The following is a 14,594-nucleotide window of genomic DNA, read 5'->3' on the forward strand; positions in this document are numbered from 1 at the left end:
AATACTATGATAACAAAAAAACTTGCATTGTATAGTCACGAAAGTCAACCAGTATTCTATCAACCTTGAGGTAAGATAGCTTTAAAGCTTTACGACTGCCTGGCCGAGCCCGTGGGATGGGATGTAGGGATTTCTCTTGTTTGTGTAACCACAAACCAGAAGATCATTGGGTGTGGTCCAGTCGATATCAATACAACATCAAGTACTGGAGTGATCGTGTTCTTGAGGGCTCATGGAGCATGGTGTTCTCGAGGTAAACACATGTGCGTTCAACATTGCCTTTTTTGCAGAAACAAGCCGAATAAAATGTGCGTATCTTTCTTGATCGCTTGAAAATGTTGGAGGTTGAAGTGTACAAGGTATGATGAGATATAAGTATTGTAACAGTGTGCTAGAAATATAAATAATTGGTGCTGATTGTATTATTTGCGTATCACAATTATTTGTTATTTAGTGAAATGGTAGTGCTGGTGCATGACAAACTATGATGTTAGATTTGTTATTTATGTACAGTTGTGATGGACTGTATGGTTCTGCAAGACAAAAATAATAAACATCGCCGTTGACTCAGGCTGGGTTTCAAACTAAAAATGAATGGTATTGTTTAGATTGTTGATGCTGGTCACTTCTGGTGTAAACCCTCATCAAGAAATAGGACAGAAGCAGAGAGTTACTATACGTTGATTGGTAAAATCAATGATTATTGTGACAAAGCAGAGAAGCAATCACGCAATGAGAAAAGCAGAATTCCCCAAAAAGGAGAAGTATGATACACTAGTGTTTTACTTACGATTTTTATTAGATTCTCTTTGACATGTGGGCTTGGATTATATACAGTAGTTGGGATTAAGTTCGGGTCTTTGGGTAGGGTCAAAGTGGTTAGATAGGGTTGCGGATTTCTATTGCCACAGTGTAAAACAAGTCATGGGTAGTTTCATTTGTCTTCATTATGGTTTGCGATTAGATATGTTTGGTAAAGCGGACCTCAGATAGATGTTGGTATCGTGCTAAAGTGCTCAGTATTTTTCAAACAATCAATGGGCCTCAAACCAGGTAGGTATATACAAATGGTTGCAGCAATGTTTTTTCATTGCAACACACTCTCAGACAAAATGTAACAGATAGTGTTCTTGATTTAGAGTTCTTCTGGTTGATCTTGGTGAAAGAACCCTGGTGCCAGGAATTTGGTATATTTTTGCTTTACACAAGTTCTCAATGAGCTATTATTTAACCATTTCATTTGCCTAAACTGTAGTTAATATCAATTCATGTTCTAGGGTACAACAGATCCCAGATGAATTTCTTAAGGTTCCTTATCAAACAATGGAGTGTGTTTTATCAGGATTAAAACCTCTAACATTGGTCACCTCATATTTTGATCTCACAACTAAAAAGCAGTAAGTGAATTAAAAGGAATTTAGCTGCGCATTTTCTTTAGATGCGCATTTTCTTAAGATGACTTGATCAGGGATCTGTGAGGATGCCTAAGACAATTATACCAATGCAAGAAGTTAAATTAAATATGACGTGCAAACAATTTTCAGGCCTGGTGACACATGGGATACCTCAGCAACAGAATGGCTTGAGAAACAAATTCATGGTAGATTCATTAACTTTCTAGATATCTGTAACTCTTAGAATTATTTCTCATGGCCTGTTTCATTCTCTCAAGGCTTTACTCTTCAAATTGATGTCAAGAATATTGATGATGATGGCATTCATCATGTTCTGTTGTTTGCTCTGGGATCCGAAACAATGGTTTGTGATTTAAATAACTGCATATGCTTTGTCTTAATTCATTAACTTTTCATTAAAGTAACCCTAAATTTCTTTTTGTAATCAAGATTTGTTTAAACGATGAGCTTGTGAACAATGAATATGCCACACTTGCAAAGTCAAAGTATGATCATCCAGGTACAAACCCTATTGAATATTCATTACTTTGAGTACTAGAACAACTGTAAAGTGTAATTTGGCAGTGAAAGGTGGGGATATTATCTTTGGCAGAGCAGGGTCCAGGGAAGTGGGTCCAGGGGGGTGGGTAATACTAATCATCACTCCACAATCATTATAATATCACTTATCATATCATGTAAAACATACCTTGCTTCCTCTACATGGAATTCATTTGGACTTCTTTATTCTTTTGCAATTTCGTTTTTAGACAAAACTTCAGCAACTTCATATCAAGATTGTTCGCAAGACACCTTTTCAGAAGAGCTTAAAAAAATGAGAGAGAAAATACAAAATTCTGTGTCATTGAACAGTGATTTTTCACCCAACTCAAGTCAAAAAGAAAAAATTAAATACCAACCATTTACCTGGTCTGATGACAGTGAGGGAAGTGCCCAGGGAAGTGGAAACGAGTTAGGAAAACAACGGTCAAACATCGTCAAAGGATTTCGTAGCGAAGGTTCAGGAATGCAAAGTTTTACAAACAATGAAGATCGCAATAAAGTACGTTTTATGTCAGCTCGTCTCCCTGCTACTGGTACAAGCGATGGCCAGCCATCCAAAGCTGAAGCCTCGCAACTCAAACCAATTTTGAAGAACTCTAGTGGTTATTCCAGTAGCGAGGACCCAGGCCAGAAAGATTTGTACCAACAAAGAACATTGCCACAGCGTCTTAATCAACCTACTCCAGCTCACTAAAGATGCAAACTCGACCAATAACCAGAATTCGTATCTCTCCACTCAAGATTTCCAGAGGAACAGTCACCATCAAGGTTCAACATCACGGCCTCTGAAAGATGATAATTTGGTTCCTAATTCTGTGTCAGCTCATGATCAAAATGTTCCCCCAACCACCCAATATAAAGATGTCCGTTCAAACAACAATACCTATGACCATCAGCCGTACAATCAGAATTTAAACCAAAATTATTTCAACCAGAAAAACTTGCCTAGACCTGCAGGAGAAACGACAATGTATTCTGCTCAAAACACATCTTTTGAGAATCAATCTCAAAACATGGTTCAAAACTACGCTGCTCCAAGCGGGCAGCAATGTCGTAGAAATGAGCCGAACTTTAGCGCGAGTTTAACAAGACAGAATGAGATGAATTCAGCCACTCCACATTATCCAAGCAGTGGACATCCTTCTACGATGAATCAACGGAATCCGAATGAAACTTCTTCAAGTCAATATCCAAGTTCTGGCCAAAACACCTCTGGTTATCATTCGGCTCCTACCAGCTCTGGTTTCTCAAATGATCAAAAAAACGTGACATCTTCACGACAGCCTTTTCAGAATAACTTCCATCCTCCTCCAATTCAGAACCCGTATTCATCCATTTCCACAGTTCAGAACCCTTATTCATCCACTTCCACAGTTCAGAACCCGTTTTCATCCACTACCACAGTTCAGAACCCGTATTCATCCACTTCCACAGTTCAGAACCCGTTTTCATCCACTACCACAGTTCAGAACCCGTATTCATCCACTTCCACAGTTCAGAACCCGTATTCATCCACTTCCACAGTTCAGAACCCGTATTCATCCACTTCCACAGTTAAACATGTATCACCCGTGGGTTCATCTTTTTCACGTAGTATTCCAAGCGAGTCTCAAGCTCTTTCTGCTGGATATTCAAGACCAAACGAGACTTATCAGAACATGACAAGCGCAGGTTTTGCACCTCAGAATAGCCAGAATCAGTCTCAGACTATGTTTAACCAGGCTGCGTCTTCTTTTAATCAACAACGTCATCTCATGGCAGGAAACATCCAAAATGTTTCGAGCTCAAAACCGCCATCTGCTCCGTCATTCTCGCAAGAAAGAGCGCCAACATCATCGGCTTCGTCCTTGTCTCATCCTCCCCGCCATCAACCTGACGCTTCGAGCCAAAATATTTCCCTAAATTCTCATAATAGTTCATCGTTCTCGACGTATGAAAATGTATCCCAAAATACCGCAAGAAATCCCTCGATGTCCATCGTTTCTAATCAACCACAGTCAAGACTAATCCATCATAATCAACGACCAAATAAGAACATTTTTATTGAACTATCCAAAAATGTTCCTGTGTCAGCCTCTCAAGTCTCTCAACACCCTGTTAGTCCAGTACAATCCACAGCTGGTCCTTACAGTCAACTGCAGCAAAATCTCGCTACAAGAATGCCTCAGAGCGGAAACATCCCAACGAACAACGTTCCATACCCAATTGTATCAAATAGTCAATCACAGTCCATCGTTGTCCCCCAGAGTACCGTACAGCGACAATCTCAGTATAACTCCTTACCCTCACCCGTCTACTCGAATGTACCTGGTGTATCACCCACTGGTGTATCTCAGAGTCACGTAAAGCACCCACGTCCCTCACCAACGCAAACAAAATGTATCCCAGGAACGACTTCTGAGTATCCTACTAATGTGCCTACCTATCAACAAAGTATCCCTACCTATCAACAAAGTATCCCTCAAAGACAATCACAATACAGCCCAAAAAGCACATCAAATGTACCCCCAACTCAACCACAATCTACTGGTCCTCTTCTTGGTCAACAACAAAATTTACCACCCAGACAATTTCAATATAATCCTGGCAATACATCAGAGTACCCTAATGTAACCAATTATCAACCACTATCCTCAAACCTCCCTCGTGATCAACACGAGAGTTTTCCAGAGAGAGGATCAGAATGTGTCTCACAAAGTAGTTTTGAACACAAATCAGCGATAAAGCAACTACCGAATACTCCAGCTGTTTCAACCATGCACATGAACGAGTCCAATATTCTGGCCAAGTCCACAAATTCAGTCCAGCAGGATTTTCGGCAGGATTTTCGGCAGGATTTTCGGCAGGATATCGGCTCACTTGGGCACACAGAAGCTCCGGATCAATCCCAAACTAAACCCTTGCCATCACCTATTGCTTATAATAGTATGGTTCAATCATTGGATAGTCTTAGAAATACATCACCATCTCAGCGTTTACCCTCGGGTGCTGCTCCATCTATCCCTAACTATGAATCCAAATCCTCTTCTATCAGTCGATATCCCAGTAGTGCCTCCGAAAGCCCTGACAATACAAGCAAGTACCAACCTATCCAAACCAGACAAAATATGTCTCAACATATCCAAAATAATCAAGGACCATCTACCCCAACAATCCAGAGACAACATGTCAAGACTCCATCAATCTCTACCAGTCCGAAAAAGTCTCCACGAATTCCATCGTTACCCATGCCTGACCCAGAACTTTGTAAGGTGAGGGATGACATCATAGTTCATGGAGTGGAAATGCCTCCCCCCCTGGCTGAGATTGACTCACAGAGATTTCCTGCAAGTATTCTGCGAAGCTTGCGTGACGTGTGCGTGGTCAAACCTAGCTCGTTCCAGGCCAGTATTTGGCCAGCAATATTGCGCGGTCGTGACGTGTTTGGGATTCCGGAGAAGAGTTCAGAGAACGTGATGGCTTATCTCCCGCCAATCATTACACAGTTGGCTGAACCAGGCTCGTATTCTGAAGTGCCTTTAGGAAATGGGGTAAGTTGAGGAGCGACGTCTTCCAACAACTGGTTTAAAGGGATTCCTCAAAATTTCTTTTTTGCCCGAAATTGCCTTGTAGTATTAAAGTCATTAATGTTATTTCATTTCAGGCTCTTGCATTGGTCTTATGCAAAGGCTGGCAAAAAGCCACGACGGTTTACGAGCAATGTCGAAAGCTAACGAAGAACGTGCAAAATATTCGTACCCAGATCATATTTGGCGCCGGGGCTGAGGATGAATGCATCCCAGGCCTTATTAATGGTTGTGAAGTCCTCGTCGCCACTATCCCCTGTCTTCTGCGCATGCTTAAGAAGAAGGTCACGAGATTGGATAGATTATGTCATGTTGTCTTTGATGATGCTGATGTCATGGTTGAGGAACAAACTGAGAATGTCAAACAATTTATGAGGGAGTTTGGCGGTAAATTATGTTCATCCACAGTTCTAAACTGTTCTTCCTAGAGGTCCAGTAAGGATCATATCTTATTGAACCAGTGTTACTACAGGAGGAAACCTAAAATGACTTTTATTCTTATATTTCAGCTCTCCTTCACTCACAACCAGATCGTATTGCACCAAGGCAATGTGTAGTTTTAGGAAACAAATGGTCCACCGGGGTTTGCTCCCTCGTAAGGGTTTATCTTGGAAATCCATGGATCTTTATTGCCAACCAGATTGAGGCAGCGATGTTTTGTAATGTTCGTCAGATTGTGAACTACGTTTCCTCGGACAAGAGAGAGACGGAATTATTAAGTACGTTAGTTTGTCTGTGAATTCTGATTGAACTGAATTTGGTACTTCTTGCTATTTCTTGTTTCAGTATTACTCAAGAAAAATAGGGTATGTACCACGTCTTTATACAAGTTATTCTTTTACAATGATCTATTTTCTTTATCAGGTTTGTTGGATAAATATACCCTGAACAACGACCACGAGATAGTTATCTTCACTTCAACTGCCAAAGCTGCTGAACGTCTGGGGCAAATGCTTGAACACTACAGCTTTGTAGTTTTGATGGCTCACGAGTTTCTTTGGCCTGAACAGTTAACTGAAGTTCGAAAAAAATGGAATACACCTCACAGCTGTGATTCTTCACTTATTTTAGGTAAAATTAAAACCTTTCATGATTAATTATTTTATTGTAAGTTGTCTTTGCTTGACCACGGCGAGAATCACATTTGAATTGACATGAATGTTCAGTTATGACAGATGGTGTTATCGACAAAGTTAACATCAGAACTGCGACATTTGTTATTCATTACGAGTTTGCACCAACGAAGAAAGTCTTTGGTAAACGTATGTTCGCCATGGCAGCATCTTACCCAAGTACAAAGGTAAGCATGTGATTTCTTCTAAGGTAAACCAGGCTACCTTATTGTAGAATACTACCTACACTTGACCACCACGTTTGAGATATCTTTCTCAGATAGTTCAGACACAAGCCACGGCAGCTTATTGTAGAATACACAGCCTGGAATTCCATGCAGTGTGGGTTTTATTAATGGATCTTTTTGGTATAGGCGAGAGAGTGTCTGTCACTAACGATTGGAACAGAGTGCTCGACTGCTTGCGCCCGTGGTATCAAGGAACTGATGGTCAGATCCAGCAGTCCTGTTCCACCAACACTGGAGAAAGTTTGCGAAATTGCATACAAGGTTCGTAACGACGTAACTTGTTCAGTTGATTATCTTTGGTTGCCGTAAACGTGACAGGGCTTTCTGAGACAAAAAGATACAAGAATCTGCCGTTGTTCGGATCTTTGTGGTTTAATTCTGTCTGTGTTTTATGGCCTAGGAAAAAGAAGAGGGAAGAAAAAATGATGATTTGTGTACCTGTTTGAAAGCGTTTGGACAGTGCAGGTTTGCACCCTTTGGTTTTCATGTAGTTCATCCACAAACCATGCTAGCTTATTGCAGACTACTACTTTTATTGGAAACTCCTCAACCGTGATAAAAATTTGATGATTTTAGAGATCTTCAGCAATGCAAAGGTCGCCACACAGTCTTCCATGATGTCGACGTGTCTGTTCTTCTTCCTAAATCTGGAATCGTTAAGGTTTGTGTTTACTTCTGAACGGCGGTGACATGATTTCTTGAAGTATCCCGTACCTTAAATGTGAACATTTGCGGAGGAATTTCATGTTTTCATTTTCATGTAGGTATTAATCCTGGCCGTAGTGGATGGCTCACGTTATTTCGTGAGAATACTGGAACATCATAGCGACAGACAGGAAGTCAACAATTATTACAGCGGAGCGACTTTTCTTAAATTAGCTCTGGATCTAAACAGCGTGTACACAGATCCGCAAAACCGCCATGTTTGTTCGAGAATACAACGTCAAAGACTTTGTGTTGTTGAAAGTGAAGGGTCGTATTATAGGTCAGTGTTTGTAGTGTAGCCAAGAAACTTGCCCGATTGCATGAACCATAGATGAATGGTTTATGTACTAATAATTCAATGTTTCTTGGTATAATATTCTTTCATTCAGAGCAAAAATTATTGAAGTAACACGCCAGGATCCGGAGACAAACAGAGCTATGGAAGTCCAGGTTTATTTTATTGATCGCGGTTTTTATGAAAATATTCCGTCCTTCAATCTGTTTGAAATCGCTCCACAGTTTATTGATATTCCATATCAGGTGAGTAATGACTCCATTCCTCTTGTGGTAGAGCTTGACGAGATTAGCAATAACAGGCTGAGATTTCAATACAGTTTTCGAGCATATTTTCCCTATTGACTCCACTCACAACGACCTCACAATGTCATATAAAAAGTGTATTTTTGTGATTCAATTCAAAGGCTGTTGAGGCGTACGTGTGCAGAATAAAACCTTTGGATAACGACAAAAACTGGACGAATAAGGTCAGTGTTTTGATAATGTAATATTTTGCAGCATCTTCTGTTCTTTGAGTGAAATGTTCAAAATATTCCTTCCAAGGCTGTCAGATACGTTAAACAACATATTGAAGGAAAAGAACTTGAAGGAAAAGTGATTATGGGGTATAATATTGCATCACGCTGTTTGTGAATTGTTTTTAATCTTATCGTTTATAAAATTGATTTTATAGTTTATTGATATGTTTTTTTTTAACAAAGATTGAGGAATACGATCTGGCTCGATCCTTTGGTTGCCAAAGAGCATTTGAAGGAAATTAACGTGATGACAAATGTATTTAACGTTCGTCTTGATTTGTTGAAGAAAGGTCTTGCTTTGCCCAACCAAGAGGTGAGTGGTTTCACTTAAACAAGAACGATTTATGATAACTTTATCCATAGAGTGGAAAGTGGACTCAGTAGGACTCGTCTCACTCGATTTTTTCATTGTTTAAGCATGTTGGAAACCTAAAGAAACATTTTACATCATTTATTCAAGCTAACTATTTAACAGGACGCGAGGACTCTGAAAGGTTTGCTTCAACGCTGTAGATTTTTTCATGATAAAACACAGGAAATTGAATTTATTGATCTTCTCTTTAGTTTTTCATGCTCTGAGCAGATACAAACATGCTGTTTACCTGAACAAGACTACGAAATGGTTAAAGTTTCTGCAATATCCAATCCTGGACTGATTTTTGTTCGGCTTGATGCGAACTCCAACAGGTGTGTTGAAAGGTTTAAACGACGAGGCATTGTCGTTGATTCAGTCGTTACCAGGGTTACAAAATGATGTCATTCTTCTTGTATTTCAGCCTAGAAGACCTGGTTGACCAAATCAATGATGATTTTAAAAAACAAACATTGGAACGCCAGGAGGAGTTTAGCATCGGTTCATTGTGTTTGGCCAAATTTGCGGACGATGAAAGGTGCATTTTTCAAGCTACACTTAATGGTTACCTCAATCGTTTCCAGCTGTTTTAAAAGATCTATAAGATCGTCCCTTCGTGGAAAATATGTCTAGGGCAATTCTTTCAATCTTGTTTTGCAACTGGGCCCCGAAAGCTTGGAAAATATTGTAACACTCTCGTCTTTTAAGGTTGATTCCCAGAAAGGTACTCGCATTGTTTAATTTGTCTTTTCTCAAGATGGTATCGGGCAAAAATACTCAGCATCAGACCAGAGAGGGAATATGATGTATTTTTCGTAGACTATGGGGATAGAGAGTGGATAACACAGGATAGAATTGCTGCAATGCGTCCTCAATATTTGCAGGTAAAAACCATTTTCTGTTCGATGGATTTTGTTACAATCTCAATGCTAATTCTAGTTGCAAATTATTGGATAATAAGATGAAAAGTTATCCTCGTATTTCTTCAAATATGAAGTTGCTGTTGCAACGGCTTATATTGTTTCTCATTTAGTTTCCCTTCCAAGCGATAGAGTGCAGTCTTGTCAATATTAGTCCAGTTGGTATGTGCGAGATCTCTTCATATGAACTGTTTGTTGTTCTTCTCTCCGTTGCAAAACATTTTGTTCAATTTCAGGCGCTGAATGGGCAGACGATGACGCTGAGGGTCTGTGGAATTTAGTGGAAGATAAATTACTGTTTGCGAAGGTAATGAAAGATGAATTGATCGTTTGGTAAACATTTGTGAGCTGATAGATCCAGTATAACTCTAATCACCGTGTTTTGTGTTCACAGGTGAAGTCAAAGACCTCTGCTGTGTTGGCGGGGACATCCAGGTTCGGTATTGAGTTGTGCGATACGTCGACGGAACGTGACGTACTTGTGAACCACGAGTTGGTGACCGCTGGACACGCACAGGCGACCATACAATATCTCAAAGTGAGTAAAAACGAATGATCTCATCTTCATTCTCTGCTGAGATCTTCTAATTCTTCTTCCAGACTCGCGAAACTCGTGTGGAAGAGACAGTGACAAATTTCCCACTAAAATCCTAGGTTTACTCTTAGTTAACTAGTTTCGTCTCCCAGACAATGTTTATGATTGCGTTTATTGCGCTCTCGTCATCCCATGATTTAGTTAACCACATTCCATGAACGAAATAACCTCGCTTTATCTCGCTTCCCCAGACCTTGTTTCCAGAAGCTTTTGAGTCAAATAGCACAGGACACCCTAAGGTTTGTTCACCCATCATGGTTCAATCCATTCAGTAGAAGTTTCATTCACATACGATGAAAGACTCCCTGTTTATGATGTAAATATCTGAATCCCAACGTCTTTCTATATAGGAGCCATATGAAGAGATTCCTGTATTATGTTTAAAGCTGTATAGAGAGGAGGTTAGTCCAGTTAAAAGCTTTGTATGAAGTTCTTAGTTCTCTTGAAATGACGTAAGACATGAATTAATCTTTCGCTAGGATCCTAATACAAAACAACGTTATGCTCAAGAAATTAAGAACATCGTTTCTGGAAGTGTTAAGTCAGTGTGCTTCTTTATTTTACTCTGTTTTTAATATTTCTGTCCAAGTAGAAAGTGGTAGTACTCTCTCTCATCTACAGCAAAGGCAGTTTCTGTGATCTAATCAAAGTGCATCGTCATTTTTTACAGGAGAAAAGATGACATACGAGAAAGCGGTGGTGTTCGCTGTATATGTCAGCTACTTGGTTTAATCAAGCATGAAGCAGTTCAACAACATATCGTTAATGCTTTGTCGCGCTTGGCCACCCAGAACGAGTTGTATGTGTCCACTTTCCACCCCTCAGCTGTTGAACATTCAGTTCTAGGTCTGCCCTGTGCCATATTATTTAGTAAAACGCTTGCATTCACCTGGTTTTGCCGTCCATTTCTATAGAAACTGTGAAGAGATCCGACGTGAAGGCGGTTTAAAAATACTGTGTGATTTTCTGGGCAAGGTAAACACGTTTGACTATGATAAACATAGATTGACAACTTACAAGTTTCATGAGCATTTCTTCATCTTTCTCTCATGAGGCGAGGAACGTGGAACTTCAGGAAGACACGGCTTGGGCGATCAGAATTCTAGCGACAAGTGAAAGGTGAAAATAAAACTGCTTGAGATGTCCACCGTCCACGCAGTTCTCTTCGTGGATCGTGTGGTACATCAACATATTCTTTACTAAAACATTATTCCTTGTAGAAATCGCGATGCTATGCGAGAAGTTGGCGGCATAAAAAATCTTTGTGATCTTCTGGTTAACACAGACCAGGAGAAGGTAAGTCTGTCTGCCAGCACTCTTGATAAATCTTGCTTTCTGAGTGAATCTCCAGTTTCTTCTCACTGTCTTTATTAGGTTCAAGAAAATATTTGTTGGGCAGTTGTTTCCCTTTGCTCAGACAATAACAAGTAAGCTTTGTTTTACTCTTCGTACAAATCCTTCTTTCACTGACTCACGTCTACTCTCTGGTTGTCATAGCAACTGTGACGCCATCAGAGAGGCCGGAGGCCTGGAAACATTACTAAAACTTCTGGAAAGTAGAAGTAACTCTGTGCTAGAGTATGTGATATGGGCGATATCTATGTTGGCTCACAATACAAGGTACATATGTTAGATTGAATTGGATTGTTCTTCAACTGGATGTGAGAAGCTTTGAGGGGCTTTGAACTCCTTCTCGCGGTGAGCAGTCACTTTGTTTTTTCATTTCTTGCATTTTAATTCTAGGAATAAAATGTTTATCGGAAAAGAAGGAGGAATCGAGAAAATCTGTGACTTAATCAGGACCAGTCAAGACGAAAAAGTAGGCAAATTTCAGGAACCTGAAGCTTGACTTGATCCCTTCTTATTCTTGTCTCATGATTTCATGTGCTTGTGCTTTCACTAGATCATACAAAACGCAGTTTGCTCTCTCAAAACGCTGTCCAGTTATAATGATGAAAATCGAGAGATCATGCGTCGGCTGGGAATAATTGATCTGATGCGAAGGTGATAATAGAATATTCATTGTAAACAACTTAATTTTGAGAAAATTGATCTAGTGTAGAACTCACTGCTGAGGTAAGCATGGTTTGATTATGCAAAGAAAGTTAATGTTATTTTAGCCATTATCGCCTCTGTTTCCTTCCAACATCATTTAGATTGGGTGATAATGAAGGAATACTTCCATTCGATACTCGTCGCACGTGTCGCAACCTTATACAACGTCTCCTGGGGCGAGCACCTGACGTTCCTCTGGTCGAAGCCTCGTCTATCACGTCACCACTTCAAGAACCAATCAAATGCAAGCCAATATCCGTAACCAAGAAACGAAAGCCAGCTCAAGCCAACGGCAAGGGTGTGAATGGTGTCGTAACCTCAGATGATGATCTACCTTTGTTGGAAGATAATATCGATGTGTAAGTTTTCTAAAGACAATAATGTGTTGACGTTAGCTTTGCTGGGTTGACAATAATGTGTTGACGTTAGCTTCGGTGGGTTATTCAAGCTTCATGTGTCCATATTCACGACAGTTACAAGTGATTACATTTTTTTTCAGCTTCCCCAGTGGTGTTCCTGCTGTGCATCCAATGACAATGTGGTCTCAAACGAAACGCTTTGTGTCCTTGTCTATCAAACTGCGAGGCGTCCATCGTCACCAGGTCAACATTACAGAGAAGTCTCTTCACTTCAGGTAAATGCTTGGTGTATGAGTCCTAAGCTAGACACAAAATGATGCCAGGATTGTGAATATTGTTTGTTTTTTATACAGGACAAATCATATGGGAAAACTATACGAATTAAACTTGGAATTGTTTGCCGAAGTTAATCCTAAAGTAAGTATTGTGCTTTGTAAACCTTTAGGAATGAAAATGTTTAGTTTAATCAATGTGTCGTTGTTATTATGATTTTAGGAAAGTAAAGTTGATGTGCGAGGATCTGAGGTGCTGGTGACTCTAAAGAAATCCCAGTGTGTTACTTGGCAACGACTTCTCTCATCTCCTGAGAAGGTAAATGTTTTTTTAGGAAGTGTTTCTGTTAAGTTACAATAAATTGTTATAAATGTTTATTTTCTTATTGTAGCCACCGTTCTTGAGTGTCGATTTTGACCGGTGGGACACTGATTCAGGATCTGATGAAGAGAACGAAAAGAATCAATCAAGTGAGTCGACTAATAACCCCATTCGAAGGGTAATCATTCGAAATTATCCAGTTTTCTTTTGCCACAACAGTTGAATTTGTTTTTAGGAGTTCCAATCTCGACAACTTTGACGAAGGAAAAAATTAAAGTTGAACCCAAGCCCTTTGATGACGATGAGAGTGATTCGAGTGCATTTTCATCTGAGGAGGAGAGAGAGCATATTGGTTTGGATTTCACATAATTCCTTGGATTTCTCGTAATCTCTCGTGTGAGTGGCGTGATGGAGTGAATACAGATTTCATGGAAATGTGGTGTGAAGCGTGGAGCGTCACGGAAGGGTGAGATGACCTCTGTGTAGACCGTGAGTTTTAAAGTTTTTGTAAGTCAGTAGATGATGACTTACGATTATCTACTGCAATGGTAGGTGCTTTGTGACAAAGACACCGTCTCCATAAATATTTTTGGTCTGTATTGAATTAGTGTTTTCTAAACTAAGACTGTAATGGCGATATAGACGCAAGCTTATATTCAGTTAAATGTTATACTCAGATTTATATCTTAAAATATTCAAATAAATGCTTCCTCGATGGAAGAAACTATCGCAAGATCAAAATATCCGTCGAAGACGTTTGTTAAAAGACACTACCATTTTTTACACCAAATAGGGAAGCCTGACTACTGTGTCAAGTTTAATTTATCCAAGCTGCTGGTTCTATTGTAAAAACTGTTCCCAAGCACAACACAATAGAAATATCGGAATCTTTGAGCATAATTGAAGCGCTTGCATATATGATTATTAAAACAAGCTTCACAAGATTATTACTGAAACCATTGTTAAATTCCTGCTGCAAAATTCAAGCATAGATTGAAAAAGGTGGGCGGTAGACTTGACCGCGTCACAAACCTATCTGCGTGGTTTTAAGAAAGTTTTTTAAAAAAATCAAGCACGATATATGTAAAATTGAATTACTCTCATGCCAACCACGATCCATCGTCCTATATTACTGCCAACCACAATGGTTTATTATTAACTTTTTCTGCCATAAATATTCTCCCATTTTCCTCAATAACAAGCATCGCCCACGTTTATTTATCCATCCGGGCACCGCTTGTATAAAAAGATAATTGATTTGCTTGTTTGTTATCCGTGATGGTGTATATCGTAATCATCTGAGATGAATTGCATG

General features: G+C 39.7%; 1 protein-coding gene across 1 annotated transcript; it reads left to right on the top strand.

The window, feature by feature from the left end:
• Positions 1-253: 253 nt before the first annotated feature.
• LOC114516521 lies at positions 254-14,289 on the top strand. The gene is given in 46 exon segments (XM_028536032.1): positions 254-359; positions 609-764; positions 965-1,053; positions 1,140-1,177; positions 1,268-1,397; positions 1,545-1,600; positions 1,673-1,758; positions 1,845-1,914; positions 2,165-2,578; positions 2,580-5,488; positions 5,602-5,911; positions 6,034-6,243; positions 6,389-6,595; positions 6,691-6,824; positions 7,011-7,145; positions 7,285-7,349; positions 7,461-7,545; positions 7,649-7,869; positions 7,979-8,129; positions 8,291-8,353; positions 8,430-8,491; positions 8,588-8,717; positions 8,822-8,898; positions 8,969-9,091; positions 9,181-9,294; positions 9,514-9,640; positions 9,790-9,838; positions 9,913-9,983; positions 10,071-10,214; positions 10,463-10,510; positions 10,622-10,672; positions 10,751-10,812; positions 10,942-11,070; positions 11,186-11,246; positions 11,326-11,390; positions 11,492-11,567; positions 11,646-11,698; positions 11,769-11,891; positions 12,015-12,090; positions 12,175-12,275; positions 12,428-12,685; positions 12,826-12,960; positions 13,039-13,102; positions 13,181-13,276; positions 13,350-13,428; positions 13,515-14,289. Coding segments are annotated over 46 exon segments (8,061 nt in total). The 5' UTR covers positions 254-335; the 3' UTR covers positions 13,649-14,289.
• The last annotated feature ends 305 nt before the right edge of the window (positions 14,290-14,594 follow it).

Source organism: Dendronephthya gigantea, unplaced genomic scaffold, assembly GCF_004324835.1.
Source record: "Dendronephthya gigantea isolate DGI-Jeju-01 unplaced genomic scaffold, DenGig_1.0 000006F, whole genome shotgun sequence".
NCBI classification, from domain to species: domain Eukaryota; kingdom Metazoa; phylum Cnidaria; class Anthozoa; order Malacalcyonacea; family Nephtheidae; genus Dendronephthya; species Dendronephthya gigantea.